This window comes from Quercus lobata, chromosome 8 (genome assembly GCF_001633185.2).
Source record: "Quercus lobata isolate SW786 chromosome 8, ValleyOak3.0 Primary Assembly, whole genome shotgun sequence".
NCBI classification, from domain to species: domain Eukaryota; kingdom Viridiplantae; phylum Streptophyta; class Magnoliopsida; order Fagales; family Fagaceae; genus Quercus; species Quercus lobata.
The window spans coordinates 36,303,880-36,331,870 of NC_044911.1; the positions used below are offsets into that span (position 1 = coordinate 36,303,880).

At 38.3% G+C, this 27,991-nt stretch overlaps 1 protein-coding gene across 1 annotated transcript; it reads right to left on the reverse strand.

Annotated features, from left to right (window-relative positions):
* Positions 1-2,506: 2,506 nt before the first annotated feature.
* Positions 2,507-3,552, reverse strand: LOC115954981. The gene is made up of 2 exons (XM_031072992.1): positions 3,272-3,552; positions 2,507-3,147 (listed from the first exon to the last, which is right to left on the reverse strand). The coding sequence occupies exons 1-2, from the start codon at positions 3,497-3,499 to the stop codon at positions 2,686-2,688; spliced, it is 690 nt and encodes a 229-aa protein (XP_030928852.1). The 5' UTR covers positions 3,500-3,552; the 3' UTR covers positions 2,507-2,685.
* Positions 3,553-27,991: the final 24,439 nt, after the last annotated feature.

The window sequence follows — 27,991 nt, forward strand, 5'->3', positions numbered from 1 at the left end:
TTTCTTGAAGTGCTCAAATACCTGGTCTTTTGTTTTCAAAACATAAACCCACACCTTTCGTGAAGCATCATCAATAAATGTAACAAAATATTTATTGCCACCTAAAGTCTCAACATCAATGGGACCACATACATCAGAATAAACAAGTTCTAATACATTGGGTTTTCTAGTAGAGGGTATATTAAATGAAACTCTATGTTGTTTACCAAATAAACAAAAATCACAAGGATTTAGTGACGTACCTTTGGCAAAGGGAATGAGAGACTTATTTGCCAAAATCTGCAACCCTTTTTCACTCATGTGAGCCAGCCGCCTATGACACAAGTTAGGCGAAGAATCCTCTTGAGCTGCACTAACAACATCCTTGCACAACTTTACTTGTGTCTTGTAAAGTGTACAACAAATTTTCCCTCTAGCCAACACCAATGATCCTTTGCTAAGCCTCCATTTTCCATCACGGAAATAATTGCCATAACCTTCTTTATCAAGAACATGAGTGGAAATCAAATTCAGGCGAATATCCGGAACATGTCTCACATCCTTTAAAATCAAGGTGTATCCAGTGTTAGCCCTAACACATATATCACCAATTCCCACAATGTCGGCATAACTATCATTGCCCATCTTCACTCTCCCAAAGTTTCCCGCTTTGTATGAAGTGAATAACTCCTTTCTAGGAGTGACATGGCAAGAAGCAGCTGAATCAATCACCCATTCAACATAAGGATCTGAAACTGTACAACAATCATCTTGTCCTATGGCTAGGACCTCATCTTCCAATACTATAACAACAACAGTATTCTCATCATCCACCCTTTTTTTATTTTTATCCTCTTTCTGTTTGTTCTTCCAAGCCTTGCAATTCCTTTTTATGTGACCTTCTTTATCACAATAAAAACACTTGAATTTCCCTTTCGACTCTGACCGACTTCTGGATTTACCTCGCCCTTTAGAATTTCTACTCTTACTTCTCCCCCTGTTCTCTGTGACAAGAGCATGTGCAATATCCTTGCCCATATCCTTTCTTCTAGTTTCTTCATTAAGCAAACTATCTTTAACCATGGCAAGTTGTAACACACCATTCGGAGCAGAATTACTAAGTGACACTACCAAAGTCTCCCAACTATCAGGTAAGGAACTTAGAAGCAATAAAGCTTGCAACTCATCATCTATTACTAGCTTCATTGTAACCATCTGATTAACCAAGTCTTGGAACTCACTAAGGTGCTCGGCAATGGACTTACCCTCTTTAAGCTTCAAATTCACAAGTTTTCTAGCAATAAAAGCTTTATTTTGAGCTGTCTTTCTTTCATAAAGACTCCTTAATTTTTCCCAAAGAGCCTCTACATTTGTTTCCTGAGACATGTGGTGAAAAACACTAACATCAATGCATTGTCTAATACACCCGATAGTTTTTCTATTTAATTTCTCCCAGTCTCTATCTGACATATCACTAGGCTTGGCACTATCACCCTCAATAGGGTCATGCAAATCCTTGCAATAAAGGACATCCTCCATCATCGGCTTCCATATCGAATAATTCGATGCCGAGAGTTTAATCATAGTGTTCATAGCCATATTTTCCATTTAATCCAACACAAGACAGTCAAACCCAAACAACCAAAAGCTCTGATACCACTTGTTGGGAAAAAATCCTAATCCCCTCTATGTCTATGTGTGAATTAAAATTAATGACTACCAATCAATAGCAATATTATGGAAACAAAAAAAATTCAGCAACCACCACACAACCACAACACAAGAACACCAAATCTTACGTGGAAAACCCTCTAGTGTAGAGGGAAAAACCACGGGACTGCTCCGAAAAATATCCACTATAAATAGAGATTACAACTATCAAGTTTATGCTAAACTTGTGTTCACAATAAATTGGATATACAACAAATTAATCTCAAGGAGTAAATACAATCTCACCACAAAACCAATAGCAAAATCTTCCTTTGAATACTCCAACTCTCCATGATTGTAGTACTCAAAAACTCCATGAGAACTCCACCAATTTATCTTCCTTGTGTGAGCAAAGAAAAATATCTCCTTTTTCTTTTTCACTCTCTCACACTCTCACTGTGTTTCTCTCTATTTTTTGGGCTGCACCTCCACAGCTGAAGCTCTCTCTTTTTTTGTGTTTTGCTCTCTTTGGAACTCACATGCAAAATGGCCAAGAAAGGCTCTCTGTTTCAGCTTTTTCTCACAAGGCCGAATGGCCTTTGTTTTCCTTCTTTTCTTCTTTGTCAGTTTCAGCGTGTCTCACACGCCTAACTGCCCAAAAAAATGGCATGCTGATTTTGGAACACTTCTCATTAAATAGAAAGCTGAATTTTGAAGACTCTTGGAACCAAGCTCATAAATGAGCTTTGACAAGGCATGGCAAGCAAGTGGGCTGGACCCACATGGTAAGGCACCCAACAAAAAAAAAAAAGAAAAAAAAGAAAAACTAAAGCAGGTGAAGTAAACGAAGAACAGAATGTTCTGTTCTTCTCCACCCCAAAAGTGTAAAAAAGCCGGGCACAAGAAACAGAAGTGTTTGTCTCTTGTGCTCTGAGAATAATTTCATTTGCAAACCAAAAGAGCCCTTGACAAAGATGCATCTAGCATGAAACAAAGAATTTTCACATCAAGAATTAAATGTCCTTGTAGCGTTTCCTTTCAAGTAGCCATTACTCTTCAGGGTATGACTCCTTTCCTGTAGTCTCTGGACTTTGGTTTTGCCAATCTGATCACGTCTTCTTGTCGGTCATAACGCTGGCGAGGCACAATGTATACTAAAATTGACGTGAAAATAATAGCACAAAGCTTCCCCAACAATATTGTTATTATAAGGCTAATAACAAGCAAGCATATGCCAGAGTTGAAACTAGAGCAATCCAACATGTCAACCTTCTCTGGCTTCTCTTCAAGCTCCTGATTTTTGCTGCATGTTTCTTTTGTTATGATGGAAGAATTCTTTGATTCTGATATTGAACCTGAGCAAGACGAAGAATCTGATGAAGCGTAGGAAGATGAATGTGACAACCCAGAATTAGTATTATCCACTGATGCCCGGTTCCTTTCATAGTTCATTGAAAGACCACGCTTTGATTGATATGAATCTTGATGACAACCTTTTCTATCACGAACTCTCTTATTCTGAAAACAAAAGGATGATATTGATGCACATCATTCATCAATAAAAAGGGACTCAAAGACTACCAAAATGTTACCATCATATGGAGTAGTATATATGTTGTAGTTAGAAGCTTAGAGGACTAACCAATATTGTTCCAAACATCACAGCTTTAACCACCCGAGAAAAGGTTCGCTTCGGAGACATTGAAACCTTCGTTTCCTCTTTGTTTTCCACACTGATAAACGGTAAACCTTGACTAGCCGAGCTATCAACGAGACTTTTAGCCTGAAGAACGCCTTCCATATCAACAACGGGTCGAAAACAAAGCAAGAACCTGTTTCTTGAAACGCTCTTCATTGCTTTTTGTAACATAAAGGGGTTAAGGATTTTAATTTTGGTTTTAAAGAGTTACAACAAATGGTATATTTCAGTTAGTACGTTTTGTTGTTTTGGGTGTGGGAAAAGGCCAGCATATTTGTGTTTGTTTCTATTGCTAGACACCTCAAAACATAGTGTTTAGATTAGTGGACATGTTTATATGTAGTTGGATTGTATTTATATATATGTGGCTCTTCTCTTTCCTGACCAAAGTGAGCCATTGGTTTTGGGGGTTGCTTTTATTGAGTTTGGAATGTGGCGTTGAGAGTGGATGGACAAGCTTTGGGGCTGCCCGTGAGGGACAGGCAGGAGGATATAACTCCATTTTTATTTTGTTGGTGAAAAGGAAGAGGTTGGTATTAATAATGATTAGTTGGTGGAGTTGTGAATTGTGATTTGAGAAGGGTTTGGATGGCCATCCAATAAGTTTTTGGAAACTCTCCACCAAAGTATTTGTGCCTATCGTTTATTCACACTCAAGAAAAGAAGGCACGAAAAGAAAGAAAGGAAAGAGAACAAAAGTGAGAGAATCACTTTGATAAGATTCAATCATGCTATCTATAGATCATGAAAGTTCAATTGGTGTGTAAAACATTAATTAATGTTTAGACCCCCAAATATAAAATAACCAACACAAGCATATATTCAAACAATGTATGTGCAGAATATGAAATATAAGCAATACCCAATTTGGAAAACTATTTTAACACATAATTAATTACAAACACAATAGCAATTAATGGTTAAAGAGTAAGGGAAGAGAGATGCAAACATAAGGATAATACCGGCACGTGTTATCGAAAAGGAAACCGAAGGATTTGGTGAAAAACCTCTCCACCACCCTCCAGGCGGTAAAATGATCCACTAAAGAATAAAGTTGGGACATATGAATAGTAATAGACCCTTCAATCCTAATCTACCCGATGCATCTAAGCCCTCCAAACTTCTTGCTTCAACAGGGTTACGCCTAACCTTGTATTCTCTAGCTTTCCGGATCCCGTAATAAGCTCCATATTGCAATAGCCATCCTTGGTATCTTCCAATGTTTCCCAAGCTCCAAAAACACTCTCAACACTTTGAATGGGTGTGGATAGTGTTTGGGTACAAATCTCCTATCAATGGATATAACAATGAGAGAGGGAATGAGAAGAGACTACAAAGATTTCTCTTTAAGAATGAGTAGCTCTCTCTAATAGGGTGGGTGTGTTGTAAAAACCTCTCTTAGGGATTTTCTCTCAATAAACTCCTTTTATAGCACCGTACATTTCGTGGGTATAAGAGTATTTATAGTAGGGTATGAGATAGAATGTGAAAAGTAAGTTTTCAGCAAAACAAAGCATTCTACCGACTCAGCCTCGCGACTGGAACGAGTCGCAAGTTAATTGCTAGGCCAAATTGTACTTTTGTCCTGTAGTGCTCCAATTGTCGTGATCATTCAGCTTCATGCATGCTTCACACGTGTAGCACTTTGGCAACTTGCCAGCCTCGAGACTTCTATTAAATGCACACAACTTGAGTTTCTTCACACTTTGTAAGGTTGAATTTAATCAACCATCTTATTGGCTTTATTCCGTGTCAAATTTGCTTATAATTCAACATTTAGAAATTCTATATTTAGATGGGAATCATGTAAGGGTAGTGTATGAGAAAGTGTGAAGAAAAGCTCAAGATTGTGCACTTAACAAGGGACTCATGGCTTGCAAGTCGCCAAAAGATGCACACTAGTGAAGCATGCAGAAGAGCTGAACGGTCATGCTAGTTGGAGCACTACAGAACAAAAAGTTTAGTCTGGCCATTCAGTTAGCTCCCGGGTTGGACTCACGACTCAATCAAGTCACGAGGCCAAGTTGCCAGTCCACTCTATTTGGGAAAAATTGACTCTTCGCATTCCAAACACACACCAATATAAATACTCCTTATACCCACGAAATGTAGAGAGCTTCCAAAAAGAATTTTGAGAGAGAAACCCTAGAGAAAAACAAGATTGGCTCATCCACAATCTTCATCCTTTGATTCTCCAAATTCCTCTACTCTTACCCTCTCCATTGTTAAATTCCTGAGAGGTACATTAGTCAAAACTTTTTCTCACAATACCCATATCTATGAGAATGCTATTTGGTGCTTGGGAAGCAGTTAGGAAGGGACCAATTGATATTGGTTGATGCTATGGGTTATAGCGGAATCCGATAAGCTAAAGAAGACAAAGGTTCGACGTAACCTCGTTAGAGCAAGAAACTTGGATGGCTTAGGTACACTTCGTAGATTAGGCTTGGAAGGTTTTCTGCTGTTCATGTATCCCAACTTCATTCTTTATGGATTATTGACCGCTTGGAGGGCGGCGAAGAGGTTTTACGCCGAGAACTTCGATTTCCTCTTCGATAACATATCACTGTGTTGTCCTTGTGTTTGCATCTCTCTTCCCTTAATCTTTGTCATTTAATTTCTGCTGTAGTTGTGATTTTATTTGGTTTAGATTCTTTTATCAATTCTGTTTTAGCTTATGTTCATGTTCTGCACATAAACTTGAATTGGTAATTTGTAAATTAGGGGTTTAAACATTCTAGGTGTTTTATACACTATTTGAACATTCAATTGGTATCAGAGAGGGTGCACTTGCTGTGGTTTAAATACCTTAGTGCGATCCTTGACCCCGTTTGAGATGGATCGGTCTCAATCTCTAAATGCTCCACTATATTTTGATGGTAGCAACTATGCCTTTTGGAAAGTCAAGATAAGGGCAGTTTTGTGTTCAATGGATGAAACCATTTAGGATGCGATGGATATTGGATGGACTAGGCCGGAGGTTGCTAAATCCACGTGGGATAAGGCAGCCCTTGCAGTGTTTAATGCAAATAGTAAAGCACTTAACGCTATTTTTTGTGGTGTATCTCCAGATGAGTTCCACAAGATATCTCACATTTCTATTGCCAAGGAGGCATGACAGATATTGGAGACCACGTATGAAGGAACAAAGAAAGTGAAAGACACTAAGTTGCAAATGCTGACCACTCGGTTTGAGGAGTTGAAAATGAGTGAGGACGAGTCATTTGACTCTTTCTATAGCAAGCTGAATGAGGTGGTCATTGGCAAGTTCAACTTGGGTGAGAAAATAAAGGACTCAAAGATAGTGAGGAAAATCCTTCGATCATTGCCAGAAAGCTTCCGTGCAAAGGTTACAGCAATTGAAGAGAGCAAGAACCTTGATGATATCAAAGTTCAAGAACTGATTGGCTCACTTCAAACATATAAGCTGTCATTGCCATCCCAAAGGAAGAGCAAATCTCTTGCTCTTAAGATGATTAATGAAAGGGTAGAAGTTCACGACTCATCAGATAAAGATGTTGTCGAGAAAGATGTTGCTTATCTTGTGAAAAATTTCTGAAAATTTTTGAAGTTCAAGAACAATGGAAAATTTGGCGATAAAGGGAGATTTCCAAGTTCCGGAAAGGAGAAAAAGGACTTCAAAAGGAAAGATGGAAAGGAGTCTATCCACTCAAGGAGTCACTTCTTTCGAATGCAATGGACATGGTCACTTCAAGAAGGAATGTCCTAATTATTTGAGAATGAATGGCAAGGTGTATGCCACCACTTTTAGTGACTCAGACTCTTCCAATTCTGATTTTGAGGAAAGCTGTGACGGAGAAGAGAATTACTCCGCTTTTATGACTATTGATCATGTTGAGTCTTTGGAGGACTTAAGTCTGCTTGTAGAAGAGCTTGGGGAGTATAGTGATGATGAATCAATGGGAGTTGTAGAAGAATCAGATGTTGAAGAAGATGAAAGTACTGCGAGTCTTCAAGAAAACTACAATTCCTTCCTTGAGAAGTTAGGAGAATATGCAAGGGTGGCCAAGGCAGCCATTAAAAAGATGAAGAAGGCAGAAAAGGACTATAGAAGTCTCCTAGTGCGATATAAAGATGTCAAATGTGAAATAGAGACACTGAATGGAGAGCTAACTGAAGCTTACTCAAAGATAAAATTTCTTAAGATTGAGGTGGTTCAAGCAAATGCCAAAGTAGAGAGAGTTTCCTCCAAGAAGCTAGATGAAGTCTTTTCTCATCAAAAACCTTTCTCCAAGAGAACCGGATTGGGATATACCAGAAAGAGTAGTTCAGCTATGAATATCTCCAAGGAAGTAAAGTTTGTGAAAGCAAAAGAATGAGTTGTAGTTGCACCTACTGTTGAGAAAGTAAATGTAGAGAAGAAGAAGAATGTGGCTGACCAATGGGTATTGAATAAGCCCTATAATCAATTAGTTGTCAGACCTGAAGCTAAAGGAAAATCACTTCCAAAATTACAAAGAGGCCTGAGAACAAACCATTTCTGCCATCTCTGTAGACTTCAAGGGCACACTAGACCAAATTGTCATATGCTTAGTGCATTAAAAAATGCAAGGGATCAAAGGTCAAGAGGACCAAGAAATGACAAAAGGAATTGGGCTGCTGGGCATTTAAGAGGTTGAGATGGTGAATCCAAAGTAATGGATGTGATGAAGATGATTGATGCATTCACCACCTGCTTGGCAAGTTTCACCAGAAGGTTTGAAAACCCTAACACTCGTACCCAATCCTGTAGGGATATCACCCCAAACGCACGTGACGTGTGGGTGAAGAGGGGTACTCATGCATAAGCATTACAACATGTTCATGCATTAATACTTCCTATGCTTTGTGACTATGCTTGGTTGTGTGATTTTGCTAACTTGAGTTGAAAATTGTTTGTTTGTTTACATTTGTTTTAAATGTTTTACATTGTTGCTTTTTGATCAATCTTTTCTTGCTTTTATGTCAAAAATCCAAATACACATAAAAAGTAGAAAATCCAAATAGTTTGTTCGACATTATTGTGTTTTGTTCACAAACATATTTTGCCTTGTGCCTTTGTACTAATGGCCTTGTGCATTTACGAGCGTCACTTGTTCCCTATGCACTCATATCATTGTGGAAAAACTCTTGACATCTATGTGATTGTTGTAAATAGATCTTCAATCTTGTCATGAATGATTAGTCAATGGTTTTGTTGATCTTGAGACATGCATAGACTTGTGCTTATATATCTTCCCACTCTTTTATTTTACTGTTTTTGCTTAAAGAGTTCAACAAATGTAAATCTCCAAATGAAAAGATATAATGAGTTGTAAAAGCCTGTTGCACATACTAGTATTTGACTAGGGAAAAGGGAAAGCGACTTTATATAAAATGTATGGTGCCCAAAAAGCCAAAGGCTTGCTCTTCAATTAGATATCAAAAATTTCAGGCATCGATTTAACAATGAGATGTAATGATTCAAAAAGATCAAATGATTTGATGTATATGGAGCCAAATGAAAATTTTCAAATTTATGTTATCAAGTTATGTGGGAGGTCATATATGAATATTTCTATAATTGAGATGGGTCACTCTATCTAGTGCTAATTGTGTATGTCTTGGTTGAATTGATCATTGAAGCTTCACATTAGACCAAGGACTATCTCATTTGTGAAATCCACACACATCACACATGTCTATGTTCAATGAAGGCCATATTCATTTGTGTAATTGTACTTGATTAAATGTCTTTTCACATACTCAATTTTTGTTGATCAAACACAAAAATATTTTTGAGTGTTTTAATTGTTTTTGGAAAGTGTTTTGTTTTTGCAAAAATATCAAAAAATATCAAAAATAGTGTTGCCCTGTTCTGGTGACTTGGTCGCTGGTCAATCCAGTCACATGCTCCTAGTCGCAAGCACCACTCAGAGAATGTTCGTGACTCATTGGTGGGTAAAAGTCCCAGTCACAAAAAATACTTAGAAAATCTTTCAAAATCTGGGTTTTTAGATTTCTTACGACTCAGACTAGCGACTTGTTCGCGGGTGGAAGCTCCAGTCATAAAGGTTAAACAGAAATTTTTGTGGCTCCCTTCTCGACTTCCTCGCAGGTGGAACTTCCAGTCGCAAAAAATACTTAGACAAATTTTTTCAAAAAATTTCGTCTTAGGTTTCTCGCGGCTTGTCCTAGCGACTTGTCCATGACTTAACTTAGCTGCAAAAAACGCATGTTTTGCGTTTCTTGGTCAATTTTTAAACATTTTCAGTTTTCCCTCGAACATTTCTGACTATTCATTGTCTTCTTCGTTTGTCTCTCTGACACTCTCACCGTGTTTCACTCACAAATCCACCGTTTTCTTCATCATTTCTACTTCAATCTTCAAGAAAAAGGTATGGGTTTTCTTACTCTCCCTATATATTTCATGTTTTTTGCCTTGGATTTCTTGATTTGTGAGTTGCTATTAAGATTTGTGATATATGATGATTCAGCCATGGGTTGTTTTATTTTTGTTGAGTTTGACTGAATGGGTTTTGTTGATACCCTTTTTAGGATGCTAGATGTTGTGTTATCGTGAGTGTTTTTCATCCTTGACTTTGTTTCCTGATCTGTATTGTTTTGAGCATGTCATACTCATTGAGATATGTCCTATAGACATATGTTTTTTTTTTTTTTTTTTTTAATTTTTGTACTAGACAATGTTTGAGAGTATGGTTGGTTCACAATGTTTGTCTATTGCATGATTGGACTATGTGTTTGGCTGTGTTCCCTAGGATGTTCATGTTGAGTTTCTGTGTTCATTATCACAATGTGCTATGCCTAAGAGTTGTTGATAAATTTTTTTGTGTTCTTCCATTCTGAGTATCCACTGAACTGAGCCTTTGTATCTCATGTCATGATTGATTCTGAACTGAGTTTAGACTGAAAGTTTGGTAGTCTTCTCTGTTCTTTTCAGTGCTACTAATCTCTTACTGATTTTTGAGTTTCCATCTATTGTGCTTTGTTTTTGTAGGCTTTGCTGCTGTGTTTTGTCGATGATTCCTACAAAGAAGAAGACTACTGCAAAGAAGGGTGACAAGAGACTGAATATGGATAATACAAAGTTCAAGTCTCCTCAACATTTTGAGAGGAACACTCAGTTCTACTTGAAGGCACCTATCATCTAGGAGAGATTTGTTGACTTGGTGGATTTGAGGGACACATTCATTCCCAGTTGTTTTGAGGGAAAAGATTGGGATAAGCTATTGAGTGATCTGCCTGGAGTATGTGAACCTCTAATTAGGGAGTTTTATGCTAATGCTGTGTTAAGAGAGCATGAGATCAATTGTTCGATAAGGGGACATGAATTCACTATAGATGTAGATGACATTGATGAGGTGCTGGGTTTTGAGGATATGGATGATCATGATTTCACACATTACAAGGATAGGATGCTATCCTCAGAAACTATTCAAACTCATATTGGTGGAGTTAGAAAGGGGAGATGCCTCAACACCACTGCCTTTGCAGCTGATATGAGATGCCTAATTGTGATAATGATGTTCAACCTGTACCTAATGAAGAAATTGACCACAATCAACAATGCTAGAGCCATCTTCCTCATGGAGCTCAAGGAGAACACCTACATAGACATCAATGCTCATATCTTCTACACCATTGTTGATGAGACCAGAACAACCTCCAGGACCAAGCTGATTTTCCCCAGCTTACTTATGAGGCTTTTTAGAGCAAAAGGTGTGGCAATCCCACAAGATATCAGCCTCATGCCTACTCCCTTAGCCATTAACAATCTAACCATTACAAGGATAAGAGTTTGTCTTCCGGGTGATGAAGGGGAGGGTGACCAAGAAGAAGGTGAACCTATAGAGACTAAGACAGAGGCTAAAGGACAACCCTCAAGCTTAAAAGGTTGTGCCAAGAGGAGCAGAACTTCATTTTCATTTGCTATCCCTTCAGGTGCATTCCAGATCATCCTTGAGACGATTGATGTCTAGAATGAGCAATCTAATAGGCTAGCAGCTCTCCAAGATCAGATGAACTTACTTTCAGCAAAGCTTGATAGTTTCACCACCCAGCAGTAGCCCTTTGGCCAATCCAGTCAAAAAGGGGGAGAATTTTGGAAGGTAGCTCTTGAGGGGGAGTGCCTTTTTAAGGGGGAGCATACCAAAAACTTAATTTCAGTAGTGTTTACTTTATACTCTTTTGTGTTTTGGTGTTTTGTTTTGAAGTGGTGTTATTGTTATTATGGGGTTTGCTACATACAATTGGTTTCAAACTTATGGAATGGTTTTAATACTTTGTCTAAAGTTGTTGGTTCTGTGACATATATATATATATATATATATATATATAAGATGATATTTTAAGTTTAAATTTATTGTGATTTATACCCATGTTTTGTAGCGTAGTATTTGTTGATTAATGTTATGCATTTTCTTTAAGTACATCACTCTTGTGCCCTGTACGGCACCTGGATCCCAGGCCCATACAGGCCCGGAGCCCAGCCTCATGCCGTCCTTGGGCACAGGCCCATGCATGCCCCAGACCTAGTCCTATGCTGGCCTTAGACACAGGCCCATTAGAAAGGTCCAATTCTCCTGCGCCCTTCCTGAAGCTTCCTTGATAAACAAACAAGTGTAAGGTATTGAGGTCCAAGTGGTGGTCGGTCAAAAGTTCCCGGTCATGTATATAAACCTTTACCGGGAAGGTGCGACTTGCACAGAAAACTGGATTGCCGAGCATGATCAGGCACGATGGAACCAAGTTCCAAGATCATAAATGCCGCACCGTCCTCCCACCTGAACATCCACTTTAATCAGAAAGTATTGGACCTTCAGTAGCACTAACGGTGGCTGTAATCACAATCTCCCCACTAACCTTGGCTATAAATAGAGGAAAGTTGGGAGAAGAAGAGGGTTCAGAAAATTAGAGGGAAGAGAGTAAAGGAGTGAGTATCAACTGGGGCGTTGCTTTGAGTCTCTCTGCCGAGAACGACCCATAGTAGGAAATCTTCAAACCCACTACAAATAGATTGTGAGCCCATAGTAATCCAAGGCCCATAGGCCTCATACTTGGTTCTTACATGCTCTTTGTTGGATTTTTTATCCTTAATGCAATTACCTTGAGTTGTTGCATTGGTTGAGTGTTGGACATGTAAATGATACTTTGCATTGAGCTTATTAGCTTGCATGTCCGGATGTTCATTCCTTGTGTGAATAAGCATTGTGGTCACTATTGTATGGTGATTGCTCGTTTTTGGTCAAGCCATGGTTTATTGCTTAATTCCATTTTGCTTGACCGTATTGTGCTTGCTCCTTATGCATTACAAGTTTTCTACATACAATGATCATATTGTGTTGTTGTTTTTCAAGAAATACTTGTTCTTATGGTTCAAGAGCTACACAGATTCTAGAGTTAGGTGTGAGTGAGTTTTGTTCAATTGTTCCCAACTTATATATTAAGTTTAGATTTTGTTTTAGGGTTTTGTCATGGAATAGCCAAAGGGGGAGATTGTAAGGTTGAATTTAATCAACCATCTTGTTGGCTTTATTTCGTGCTAGATTTGCTTGTAATCATGTATTTAGGTGGGAATCATGTAAGGGTAGTGTGTGAGAGAGTGTGAAGAAAAGTTCAAGATTGTGCACTCAGTAAGGGACTCATAACTGGATCTCGCGGCTTGCACGTGGCCTACAAGTTGCCAAAGGATGCACATGAGTGAAGCATGTAGAGGAGCTGAACAGTCATGACAGCTAGGGCACTATAGGATAAAAAGTCCAGTCTGGCCATTCAGTTAGCTCGCAGCTTGGACTTGCAACTCAATCAAGTAGCGAGGCCAAGTTGCTAGTCCACTCGGTTTAGGAAAAAATGACTCTTCGCATTCCAAACATACACCAGTATAAATACCCCTTATACCCACGAAATGTAGAGAGCTTCCAGAGAAAATTTTGAGAAAGAAAACCTAGAGAAAAACAAGATTGACTCATCCACAATCTTCATCCTTTGATTCTCCAAATTCCTCTACTTTCACCCTTTCCATTGTTAAATCCTTGAGAGGTATATTTGCCAAAACCTTTTTTCACAATACCCATATCTGTGAGGAGGCTATTTGGTGCTTGGGAAGCAGTTAGGAAAGAATCAATTAATATTGGTTGATGCTATGGGTTATAACAAAATCCGGTAAGCTAAAGAAGACAAAGGTTTGGTGTAACCTCGCTGGAGCAAAAAGCTTGGAGGGCTTAGGTACACTGGGTAGATTAGGCTCAAAAGGTCTTTTACTGTTCATGTATCTCAACTTCATTCTTTAGTGGATTATTGAACTCTTGGAGGGCGACGGAGAGGTTTTACGCCGAGGACTTCAATTTCCTCTTCGATAACACATTACTATGTTATCCTTGTATTTGCATCTCTCTTCTCTTAATCTTTGCCATTTAATTTCTGTTGTGGTTGTGATTTTATTTGATTTAGATTGTTTTATCAATTCTGTTTTAGCTTATGTTCATGTTCCGCACATATATTGTTTGATAATAAACTTGAATTGGAAATTTATAAATTTGGGGTCTAAGCGTTCAAGATGTTTTATGCACTATTTGAACATTCACACTCTCTCACACACAACCCTTACATTATTCCCACTTAAATACAGGATTTTTACATGCTGAATTATAAGCAAATTGGTCACGGAATAAAGCCAACACATGGTTGATTAAATTCAACCTTACAATCTCCCCCTTTGGCTATTCTGTGACAAAACACCCTAAAATAAACTCTAGACTTAAACGTGAGTTTGGGAACAATGATAAAACTCACTTACACCTAAATCTAGAAGCTGTGATGCACTTAGAACATATATACTTGTAACCTGAAATACTTGCACAAAACACATTAGACCCTCAAGGTAAAGCAAGTAATAAAAGGACAAGTATAATGTAACAAGTAAATTGCAATCAAGTAAACATGATTTGAAACATGTGAGCAACTTGATCATACACCAAAACAATCATAAAGAAATGACTACAAAGATCACATGGCAAAGCAAATGATCATTTCGAACATGCAATCAATGAAGCACAATAGCATAAGGATGTATGCATGTTCAACACAAACATGATGCAATGAGAACAACAAAACATAGATACTAAACATAACTCAAAGCATGATAAAGCAAAAAAGAAAACAAACATAAAGAAAAACAAACAAAACAACGTTTTCTTATTAACACAATGTCTTCTCCCCCTTGGTATTTGCATCTCCCTTATAGAATATCTCTCCCCCTACAAATGTGCACAACAAGAAATGGAATTTCTCCCCTTAAGAATGTGCACAAGAGTCATATAGAAATGATAAAACTCTCCGATATACTACTCTAGAGTATACTCTCCCCCTTTTTGACACGAATAGACAAAGGGTCAAGGTGAAATGAGGGCAAGAGATGAAGGTATGAACAAAGATAAAGATGCATGAGGGGTGCAAGATGAATGAGAAATGAAGCTTAAACAAAAGACAAAACAAAATGCTACAAAGCATAAGGTAAACATGACATGCTAGGATGAAGAAATAAGGTATAGACCAATGCATAACAAGGGTAGCAAAAGTACGTGCAAAAGGTGGTTATGTGCAATACATGACCAAAGCATGGAAAATGCACATGTAGGGCAATGTGTGATAATACAAAACCAATGATTCAAACATGTTCCTAATAAGAAAACATGAGAAACCACAAATTTTGATACTCATCGGAGTCCAAACAAATGACAAAATGCTTAAGAGACATTTTATCAAACACCTAGCATGCACACAATGAACAACAATGCATGAACATCATGAAATCCACCCTTAATACATGTTCTTTTTGTCACAAGGGGCCAACATCCAAAGCAAATCATCAAAAGAAACCAATCCCATACAAAAATTTGACAAAAATTAAGTTTTCCCATTCCCTATGATGAAAATCTTAACCAAGAGCAAAAAACTCTCCAAAACAAAATCTAAGGATCAAAATCAATGAAACGAGTTTAGAAATACCTTAGAGATGTTAATAGAATGAAAAACCATTCAAATTGATTAGGTTTTGATATAAAAATATTGAAAGAGAGGTTTTAGAGAGAATGGGAGAGGTTTAAAACAAGTTTCCCTCGAAAATGCTTTTTAAAAAGCTGTTTCTATGTAACTCGTGACTTGCGTTCGTGACTAGGTGAGTTGCCAAAATGAGTACCCAAAACTCCCTACTTGCGAGAGTAGCCAAAACGAGTAGCCAAAAATTCTTATACATGTTTTTCAACACAAAACTTGCTTAAAACAATGAAAAACAAAGTAAGTATTAAACATGAACACAAAGAGTGATAAAAATCACTTCCAAATACATATAAAATGATCAAAAAACTTTTTGGTTTGATCCATATATAGATGAGCACACATAAAATACATTTAAACAAATACAATCGAACAAATGAATAAGGCATTTATTAAACATTAGGCATGTGTGTTGTGTGTGTGTATTAAATGTGGAATAGTTCTTAGTCTAGAGTGAAATTTCAATGATCAATTTAATCAAGTCATACACAACTAGTACTAAATTAAGTGGTCTATCTTAATTATAGAAATGAACATATATGACCTCCCACAAAACTTGATCACATAACTTCGAAGCTTTTCATTTGGCTTCTTACATTTCATAACATTTGATCATTTTGGAACAATACATCTTATTTTGAGATTGATGCTTGAAATTTTTGTTATTTCAATTTGATGAATAAGCCTTTGGCTTTTGGGCACCATACAATTCAATTCAATACATGTTGCTTTACCTTTTTCCTAGTCAAATACTAGTTTGTGTGACGATTTTTTTAGCTCATTATCTCTTTTCGTGATTTGCCATATGTTAAAGCTCTTAAACAAAAACATAAATAAGTGGGAAGAGATATAGGCACAAGTCTATGCATATATCAAGATCAACAAAACTATTGACTAATCATTCATGACAAGTTTAAAGATCAATTTACAACTATCACACATAGATGTCAAGATTTTTCCCACAAAGATAGATGTACATACATAACAAGCTAAACTCATAAATGCACTAAGCCATTAGTACGGAGGTACAAGGCTAAACTCACATGTGATATGTGCTCAAATATATACGATCAAACTTTTTGAATTTTTCACTTTTATGTGGCTTTCAATTTTTTACTCACACAAAACTAAAACATAAAAGTAATATTGAAAGTTCAAAAACGTGTAAAAACACCTTTGAACGTTTAGACCCCCAAAATACAACTTAATCAATTCAAGCAATATGTCAAACAACTAGTGTGCGGAAACTTAACATATGCTATAATACGAAATTGATTAAATACTATCTAAGCCATAACAGATTAAAAACCACAGCAGATAAAAGAAAAGGCAAAGATAGAGAGGAAGGAAGATGCAAACACAAAGACAAGATGTGTTATCGAAGAGGAAACCGAAGCCCTCGGCGTAAAACCTCTCCGCCGCCCTCCAAGCGGTAAGCAATCCACTAGAAAATACAGTTGGGATACAAGGACAGCAATAGACCCTCCAAGCCTAATCTACCCAGTGCACCTAAGCCCTCCAAGCTTCTTGCTCCAACGAGGTTGCGCCGAACCTTTTTCTTTTCTAGCTTCCCGGATTCCGCTACTAGACCATAGTATCAACCAATGAAGGTTGGTTCCTTCCTAACTGCTTCCCAGAAATCCAAACGACTGTCTCACAGTGATGATGATGGTGAGAACCATGTTTGGTATAATGCCTCTCAAGGATTTAACAATGGAGAGGAAGAGAGTTGAGGAATTTGAAGAGATTCTAAGGTAGAGATTGTGGGTGAAACAATCTGGTTTTTCTTTAGGGTTTCTCTCTCAAAATTCTCTCTGGAAGCTCTCTTTCAATCGTGGGTAAAAAGGGGTATTTATACTAGAGTGGAGAGGAATGTGAAACGTCAGGTTTTTACAAAACAGGGGTGGCTCGCGGCTTGACCTTGCGGCTTGACCAAGTCGCGAGTTCTAGTCGCGAGATAACCGTATGGCCAGTTGTCCTGTTTTGTCATGTAGTGCTCCAGCTAGCATGACTGTTCATCTTCCAGCATGCTTGGCACGTGTGCTTCTTCTGGCGGCTTGCAGCCGCGAGTCACCCGCGAGTCCCAGCTGCGAGTCTCTGTTTTCTTGCACACTCTTGAGCAATCTTCACTCTATCTCACTCACTACCCTTACATCAAACCCACCTAAATACAGGGTTACTAAATGCTGAATTACAAGCAAATTTGGCACGGAATAAAGCCAATTAGATGGTTGAAACAATTCAACCTTACAATCTCCCCCTTTGGCTATTTCGTGACAAAACCCTAAAACAGACTCTAGACTTAACATGTGAGTTGGGAACAGTTGAACAAAACTCACTCACACCTAACTCTAGAAGCTGTGAAGCACTTGAATCGTATGAACATAATACTCCTGAAACACAACAATACACCATGATCATTGTAAGCAGAAAATTATAAAATGCATATGAAACAGGCAATATGTGATCAAGCAAAGATGGAGTTATGAAACAAACCATGGCTTGATCAACCAAGTGAACACCACAAGGTAGTGATCACAGTGCTCATTCACACTTGGAATGAACACAAGGACATACAAGTTAACAAGCACAAGGCAAGACACTTGTATGTTCAACACTCAACCAATGCATAACTCACAAGGTATATGCATCCAGGAACAATCCTACAAGGGCACAAGAGTGACAGTACATAAACCAAAATGCAGAACATTTAGATTAAAGTACTGATTTCAACATAGTATAAAGGCTGCATTAAGCAAGGTACAAACCATAAAGCCTACAAACTATGCATAAAACATAAACCCTAAAAGCTTACAAAAGCACATGGGTACAAACCACTAAACATCCTGAATAACATCATCAAAATATATTAAAGTTTAAACCAAGAGTATATGATAGGAGTTAGAAACAACTATACACCAAAACACAGTGTATCAAACCCATATAAACATAAACTAGTCCAACAAACATAAACCGAAAACTATAAGTTTAGAGGATAAGACTAAAAACAAAAGTATGACAAAAGTATGTGTGTACTCCCCCTATCACTATGCACACTTCCCTTTGAAACTTTCTCCCCCTTACTGAATGCTCTCCCCCTTTTTGTCAGGAATAGCTAAAGGCTCTCGTCCAATTTTCGTTGAATATCATCCAACTGATTCTCCATAGTCTCGAGACGCATTTGGACATGGTTGTTTGTGGAGTAGAGAAGTGCCACAAGCTCATCAACGCGTTTCTGAATATGCTCAAGTACACTGCCGACTCTATCAGTATGAGGAGCAGTCTGTGCTTGCGGAATACTAGCCGGTGAAGCTTCAGGAACTGTACGTGATGTAGATGTGGTATGTGCAGGTGTCTCTGAGTCAAGGGCAGATGGAGTAACCGGAGATATGTGAGCACTCCTTGGTGATTTAGAGGAGTGACTTCTACTGGCTTGAAGAGTGAACAAGGAAATGGGACGTTGACGAGGTAATATTTTTCCATCGGCAGGAGGAATAATGCCTTCACGAAGAATGAGCTTCATGATAAGACTGCAAAATGGAATGACTCCTCGGGCTGCAGATTAACACGCGGTCTTCCTCAAGGTGTAGTAGATGTGAGCACATATATCAATGGGGGCTCCTGTAATAAGGTCACAGAGAAACAGAGCTCTCCTAAGATTGATGAATGTAGTGTTGGATAGTGGGTAGAGATTGGTGAACATGATCAACTTCAGTGTGGTCAGCTCAGGTGCAAACTTTGCGGTGCTGATGGAGGTTCCTGCACTGGATACTTCATGATCGTATCCTAGGATTTGTAAAATTTCTCCAACTTCTGGATTTCGTTCATCGTAAGGAGTGAGATTCACATTCTGAGGTCTGGTGATGCCGAGAAGATCTGCGGTGGAGTCTAGGGTAACACTAAACTCTGTTCCTCTGACCCAGAAAATGAGTTGGGGTCCAAGATCAGTCGCATTGGAGAAGCATTCCTTGACCAGTTCATCCATTGGATCATCAAAGTTCCCAAACAAGTTTGCCCAATCTCGTTTCTCAAAGACTCAAGGGATGAAAGTGGTCCCTAAGGTATTAAACTCTACCACCCGTTCCACTATAGTGGTCGACTTGTCAAACACGTTTGAGTAGACGTGTGAGTTAAGAGGAAGTCTAAACCTATCCTCATTGGGGTCTTGAGAAGCCTGAGATGATAGTCGAGTCCTTTTGGCAACTGGTGATGCTGGTTCGTCAGCAACAATGTCTTTACCCCTGGAAGATCGACGAGACATCTGCAAGAGAACAGGTCCACAGCAAAGAACCAAACAATAATACCACACAAGATAAATGTCAACAAGATTCAGTGTAAACAAAATTTCAATATTTAAACACAAATTGGAGATATTGCCGTCCCAACCAAACTACCAACAATACACAGGAGCACAAAATGATAGGTGCAGCAATATGGTGATAGTGCACAAAGACAGAGAAGGACAAAACAACTAACAACTGTCAATGAGACAGGTTTATCAAGACCATGATATGCAAACAGATACAGCATTCGAACATTTAGAGCAGATAACATAAAACACTCCACCAGAGATATGAGCAAGGAAAAATATTTCAACATGAAGAACCTAATCATTCATACTAGAGCACATGGATGAGAGACATACATTATGTTATCATAACAACTCAGTAACCAATACCGAACACCAACATCAATACTCAAGCAAGTGAAATGAGTAAGTCAAAAAGACACCAAACCCATTTAAGAAAAGATTGTCAGACTCAATAATAGGCAAATATCAGAACAATGAAACTCACATTGTGACCGCTCAACATGAAAACAGATGAGAACAATATCAAACAAGACACGCCATACCCATTACACAAGATAGAAGTATTTCGAACACAATATCAAACCAAACAGTAGCAAAAATATCCAGGAAACGGGAAAATGAGATAGAGAAAGCAAAAACCCATACCTTTTCTTGATGATTTGGATAAGAAATGAAGCACCAATGAGGTTTGAAAATGGATTCACAGAGTGTTTGGAAAGGAGAAATTTTAAAGAGAAGATGAACAGTCACAAAAGTTCGAGGGAAAAACTGAAAAGAGGTTTAAAAACTGCTCCTGTTTTTGCCAAACACGTGATTTTCGCGACTTGATTAAGTCGCCACACAGTCGCCAGCTCAAGCCGCCAAATCACTCAAGAAAAAAAATTTGAAAAATTTTTCTAAGTGTTTTTCGCGACTGGAAGGTCTACCCGTGAGTGAGTCGCGATCTAAGCCGCGAAAATCTCTAAGTGAACCTCGCGACTGGACCTTCCACTCATGAACAAGTCGCCAAAAATGACCAGCGAAGATGCGACTGAAGCTCGCGACTTGTCATACCCACGACTGAGCCGCCAAAACAGGGCAAAAACTGGATTTTTGAAATTTTCAGATTTTTCAAACAAAATACTTTCCAAAAACACCTAAAACACTCAAAAATCTTTTTGTGCTTGAATTAACAAAGATTGAGCATGTGAAAACACATTTCATCAAGTACAATCACACAAATGAATATGGCATTTATTGAGCATAAACTTGTGTGTTGTGTGTGGATATCAACAATGAGAAAGTCCTTAGTCTAATGTGAAGCTTCAATGATCAATTCAACCAAGACATACACAATTAGCACTAGATCATGTGACCCATTTCACTTATAGAAGTATGAATATATGACCTCCCACAAAAACTTGATAACATAATTTGGAGCTTTACATTTGACTCCACTTTCAATCATATCATTTGATCTTTTTGATCTTTTGAGACAATCTCCTCTCATTGTGAGAGTGATATTTGATATTTCACTTTCATGAATAAGCCTTTGGCTTTTTGAATAAACATTCACTTTAATATAAGGTCGCTTACCCTTTTTCTTAGTCAAATACTAGAATGTGCGATAGGCTTTTGCAGCTCAATATCTCTTTTCATTTGGAGATTTACATTTGGTGAGCTCTTTTTAGCAAAACAAAAATAAAGAGTGGGAAGATATATAGACACAAGTCTATGCATGTCTCAAGATCAACATAACCATTCACTAATCATTCATGACGAGATTGAAGATCTATTTACAACAATCACATAGATTTCAAGATTTTTCCCACAGTAATATAAGTGCATGAAAACAAGCAATGCTCGAAAATGCACAAAGCCATTAGCACAAAGGTACAAGGCAAAACAATTTTTGAGACAAAACTCAACAAAATCAATCAAGCTTTTTGATTTTCTAATTTTTATGTGATTTTTGGATTTTTGACACAAGAAACAAAAAGATTGATACGACAAAATTAAAGATATTCACAAGGAGACAAGCAAACAATCAACAGCAAAAATAGCAAGCAAACCAAACAATCATTGTCACAAAGCATAGGAAATATTAATGCATGGACATGTTGTAATGCTTATGCATGAGTACCCTTTTTCACCCACACGTCACTTGCGTTTGGGGTGATTTCCTTATAGGATTGGGTACGGGAGTTAGGGCTTTCAAACCTTCGTGAGAAGCTTTCCAAGCAGTTGGTGAATGCACCAATCATCTTCATCACGTTCATCATTCCGGGATCACCATTCTGATCTTTAGATTGATCTCCAGCCCAAATTTTTCTATCATTTCTAGGTCCTCCTGACCTTTGAGGAGTTGCACTGTTCTTTGCTCTCAGCTTTTGGCAATTTGGTCGAGTATGCCCTTGAAGTCCGCAATAATGGCACACATAGGTTCCTCTAGGACCTCTTTGTGGTCGTGGACGTGACTTGGCACGAGATTCAGACCTGCCCACAGACTGATTACGGGGATTTAACATCCGTTGGTTCACCACATTCTTCTTCTCCTCCACCTCGAGCCTCTCACCAGTAGGGTCAGCTACAATTGGATCTTTGACCTTTACAAACTTTACTTCTTTAGTGACATTTCTAGATGACCCACTTCCTCCGGTATATCCCAATCCGGATTTGTCTGAAAAGCTCTTTTGAGATGAGATAACATCATCTAGCTTCTTGGTGGTGACCCTCTCTACTTTAGCATTTGCTTGCACAACCTCACTCTCAAGAAATCTTACTTTTGTGTAAGATTCGGACAACTCACCATTCAGAGTTTCTATCTCACATTTGGCCTCCCTATATCGGATTAGGAGACTTTTGTAGTCCTCCTCAGCCTTCTTCATTTTTCTCACAGCAGCCTTGGCCACCCTTGAGTACTCCCCGGACTTCTCCAAGAGTGAGTTATAATTCTCCTGAAGATTTGCTGTGCTTCCATCTTCTTCAGCATCCGATTCTTCAACAATTCCTAGTGAGTCATCATCACTATGTTCTCCAAGGTCTCGCACAAGCAGATTCAGCTCATCTGAAGACTCAACATGAGCAATAGTCATAAAAGCCGAATAGTTCCCCTCTCCATCACAGCTCTCTTCAGATTCTGAGTCAGACGAATCTGAGTCACTCAAGGTCGTGGCATACACTTTACCTTTTGATTTCAAATAATTTGGACATTCCTTCTTAAAGTGTCTGTGTCTGTTACATTCGAAACAAGTGACACCTTGTGTGGATTGTGATTCTTTTCCATCTTTCTTTTTGAATTCCCTCTTTTCCCTTCCAGAACTTTGGAATTTTCTTTTATCATCAAATTTGCCATTATTTTTGAATTTCAAGAACTTTCTGAAATTTTTGACAAGGTATGCAACATCTTTGTCAACCACATCTTCTCCCGATGAGTCTTGATCTTCCACCTTCTCACTAATGGTCTTTAGAGCAAGAGATTTACTCTTCCGTTGATTGGGCAGCGACATCTCATAAGTCTGAAGAGAACCAACCAGCTCCTGCACTTTGATGTCATCGAGGTCCTTGCTCTCTTCAATTGCTGTCACTTTAGCACGAAAACTTTCCGGCAATGATCGAAGGATCTTCCTTACAATCTTTGAGTCCTCCGTTTTCTCCCCCAAGTTGAATTTGCTGACAACCACTTCATTTAGCTTCCCATAGAAAGAGTCAAAAGACTCATCCTCACTCATTTTGAGCTCCTCAAACCGAGTGGTCAGCATTTGTAACTTGGTGTCTTTCACTTTCTTCGTGCCTTCATAGGTGGTTTCCAAAATCTCCCATACTTCTTTGGCAACGGTAATATGAGAAATCCTGTGAAATTCATCTGGAGACACACCACAGAAAATAGCATTGAGTGCTTTACTGTTAGCATTAGATGCAGCAAGTGCTGCCTTATCCCATGTGGATTTGGCTGCCTCAGGTTTGGTCCAACCAATCTCAACAGCATCCCAAACTGATTCATCAATAGAACATAGAAAAGCTCTCATGCGAACCTTCCAAAAAGCATAATTACTACTATCAAAATATGGAGGTGCATTTAGGGATTGAGACCTATCCATCTCAAAAGGGAGTCAAGGATCACACAATGGTAATGAAACCACAACAAGTGTACCTGCTCTGATACCAATTGAAAGTTCAAAAACGTGTAAAAACACCTTTGAACGTTTAGACCCCCAAAATACAACTTAATCAATTCAAGCAATATGTCAAACAACTAGTGTGCGGAAACTTAACATATGTTATAATACGAAATTGATTAAATACTATCTAAGCCATAACAGATTAAAAACCACAGCAGATAAAAGAAAAGGCAAAGATAGAGAGGAAGGAAGATGCAAACACAAAGACAACACGCGATGTGTTATCGAAGAGGAAACCGAAGCCCTCGGCGTAAAACCTCTCCGCCGCCCTCCAAGCGGTAAGCAATCCACTAGAAAATACAGTTGGGATACAAGGACAGCAATAGACCCTCCAAGCCTAATCTACCCAGTGCACCTAAGCCCTCCAAGCTTCTTGCTCCAACGAGGTTGCGCCGAACCTTTTTCTTTTCTAGCTTCCCAGATTCCGCTACTAGACCATAGCATCAACCAATGAAGGTTGGTTCCTTCCTAACTGCTTCCCAGAAATCCAAACGACTGTCTCACAGTGATGATGATGGTGAGAACCAGGTTTGGTATAATGCCTCTCAAGGATTTAACAATGGAGAGGAAGAGAGTTGAGGAATTTGAAGAGATTCTAAGGTAGAGATTGTGGGTGAAAAAATCTGGTTTTTCTTTAGGGTTTCTCTCTCAAAATTCTCTCTGGAAGCTCTCTTTCAATCGTGGGTAAAAAGGGGTATTTATACTAGAGTGGAGAGGAATGTGAAACGTCAGGTTTTTACAAAACAGGGGTGGCTCGCGGCTTGACCTCGCGGCTTGACCAAGTCGCGAGTTCCAGTCGCGAGATAACCGTATGGCCAGTTGTCCTGTTTTGTCCTGTAGTGCTCCAGCTAGCATGACTGTTCATCTTCCAGCATGCTTGGCACGTGTGTTGCTTCTGGCGACTTGCAGCCGCAAGTCACCCGCGAGTCCCAGCCGCGAGTCTTTGTTTTCTTGCACACTCTTGAGCAATCTTCACTCTATCTCACTCACTACCCTTACATCAAACCCACCTAAATATAGTGTTACTAAATGCTGAATTACAAGCAAATTTGGCACGGAATAAAGCCAATTAGATGGTTGAAACAATTCAACCTTACAAATATCAAAACAAAAACAATGCATATAAAGAAATGCAAGATGCACAGAATGCATGAAGATGTGACATTTAATGCATGAAGGGTCCTACAAAGATCGAAAGGGTTAAATCGAGGACTAAAAGAGCAAAAGCTCAACTATAGAAGCCCTTCCTCATCCAAACGGAACAATTGTTTGGAATGAGTGTCTCATGAGAAGAGAGACGAGGGTTGGAAGAATGAAAACCGGATATGCATATAGGCAATGAGTTAAGAGCATTAAACACTTTCTTTAACAATATGCTATTTTTACTCAAATCCGGTTTACTCTTTTTAGCACAACTTTCAAGAAGATCAAATTTCTCTTTCCTTTTGATTCTTTTAAGAGCATGAAACTTAGAGCAATGAGGTCTTAGATAACCAAAGGCACCACAATGGTGACAAACAATGTGTTTAGGTCCACTAAACTTTTTGTTCTCTCTTCAACTTATGACATTGAGGTCTTACATAACCAATCACACCACAATGATGACAAGTTGGAACAAACTTATAACCATCCAAAGCCTTAGGTTGAGACCTAAAGGGAGGCTTTGACTTATGAGCCTTTCTCTCCACATTTTGATTTCTTTTATATGGAGGAAAGTACACTGATTTGTCCTTTGAAGTAGAACACCCAATAAGCACAAAATCAAGTACCACAATATGATTGCAACAAATATTTTAATCACTTTTAGTAATAGGTTCAGTAATCAAACACTTAGCATGTATCTTAAGAGATTCATTTTCACATTTTAGTTTATCAACAAGTTTGTTAGATAAAACAAGTTTAGCATCCAAGTCTACATTCAAACACTGAAACTCCTTCAACTTTTTAAGAGAATTTTCAACAAGTTTCTTATAGTTCTCAACCAATTTGTTAGATTCATTGAGTTTAACAATCAAATCATCCTTTTCAAAAAATAACTTGCTCAAATTCTTATGAAACTTCTTATGCATTTTTTTCAAGAGTATGATGTAAGGACTATCAACAACACCCAAAGATTCATGTAACATAGCATCATAATCATGAGGATTATCACTCATAGAGGCATTTTCACAAACACATGGCATGTTACATTCATCAACATCCAAAGCATGCATAAAAGCATTCAAATCACTATCCATGACAAATAACACAAGGGGTCAAGGATCACACTTTGGTATTTGAACCAAAAAAAGTGCACCCGCTCTGATACCAATTGAAAGTTCAATTAGTGTGTAAAACACTAATGAATGTTTAGACTCTCAAATATAAAATACGAACACAAGCTTATATTCAAACAATGTATGTGTGGAATATGAAATATAAGCAATACCCAATTTGGAAAATTACTTTAACACGTAATTAATCACAAACACAATAGTAATTAATGGTTAAAGAGTAAAGGAAGAGAGATGCAAACACAATGATAACACAGGCATGTGTGAAGAGGAAACTAAAGAACTCACCGAAAAACCTCTTCATCGCCCTCCAAGTGGTGAAATGATCTGCTAAAGAATAAAGTTGGGACACATGAATAGTGCTAAATGGGAAATTTATGCCTCTGAATAAAATATTAGGAAACCAAGCCGAAACTTAACTATGGGCTCTTGAGATGGTGCCCAAAGGCTTTCGGTGTGGTGACGAGCCTATCCAAGCAAGAAAACAAATGCTGCACTTGACAAAACAACAATAGAAGCACAGTGGAAAAATATTTTACAATACTTTAATTAACATGTTAATGGTCCTGTTCTGATAGTTCAAGGGAAATAAATTCTCCAGTAGTAAGAGTGAATTTACACTTAAGTCCAACAATTAATGAGTAAATAAATTTAGGAAAAAATGTTAACTCCTAGGGGTTCTTATATGTCTCGGTTAAGAGGAATTTATGGTACTTTTGGCCATCATTACATCAATGTAAGGGAAAAGTTCGATCGTTATAAATACATCATATCCTTCAACAATAAAATAAAAGGTAAAAATTAAGGGTTCCATAGGAAGGAAAAATGGAGGATTAATTGGCATGGTGTGAAGGGAGAGAGAGATCCCAGCTCAATGCAGCAAGTATTAAACTAAGAGTTTTGGTGAATGTGTGTTTGTTAAGTATGAACGAGGTGAATGCGGGTTGTTTTGAGTGAATGGGATAGGCTTAATACTGAGGTTAAGGTTTTTTATGAGTAATGGGTTGTTTATGGCTAGTTGGGAGACCTTTTGAGCTGTGGTTGTGTGAAAAGGAGAAAAAGAGTATTTGGGATTAGAATAATGTGGGCTGAGGATAATGAGTGGTGAGCTTAAGTAAAGTTAAATCACCAGCAAAGTGGCAAACGAATCCAGAGTTTCAGAGGGGCTAGTTGTCCTGCTGTTGGCTGAGGTGTTTATGTTTTTATAATGGAGCTTTTGAGAAGTATTAATTAACAAGAATCCAAAAAACGTAGGACTAATCAAAGGTAGTGAATCAAGGTTAATCTTTCTGGGATTTTTGGTCAAAAGTAGGAGATTTACTTTAGGGGTTGCCTTGCTTCTTTAGGTAATGATGAGATTTTAAAGTGTTTTGCATTAAATGCTAGGATTTCTAGGGCTGAGCATAATTAATGGGATTAAGGCATGTATCAAGAACGAATCCTAATGCTGTAAATTGATATTTGGTCCCCTAAGAAGTAAGATTCAATATCCCAAGCCAAGTGTCAAACTCTAAGTCCACTTTAGGGGGTTCCACTGGAGATCCCCTTATGCCCTTCAAACCATATGTTCCCAATATTTCCCCTTTAGGATTCATGGGCTTGGCACATGAATCATGTCTTTGAACGTTTTTTAATGTTTATAGCATCAATTCATTGAGGTTTGGATAATTTGGTTTCAGCTCCCCTTTCGCTAGAGGTGTAATTTTGAGGAAGGTGATGGAGTTGCATCATCCTTGAGACTGTAGCTGATATGATAGCCTTCGGGCACTATTCACGTTAGATAGAGGGTGGCAGAAAACTGATGGGACAGCCCCTAGTTCATCCTCAAAGGCTTGGTTCTCTTGTAGGCGTCTCTGGTTGCTCT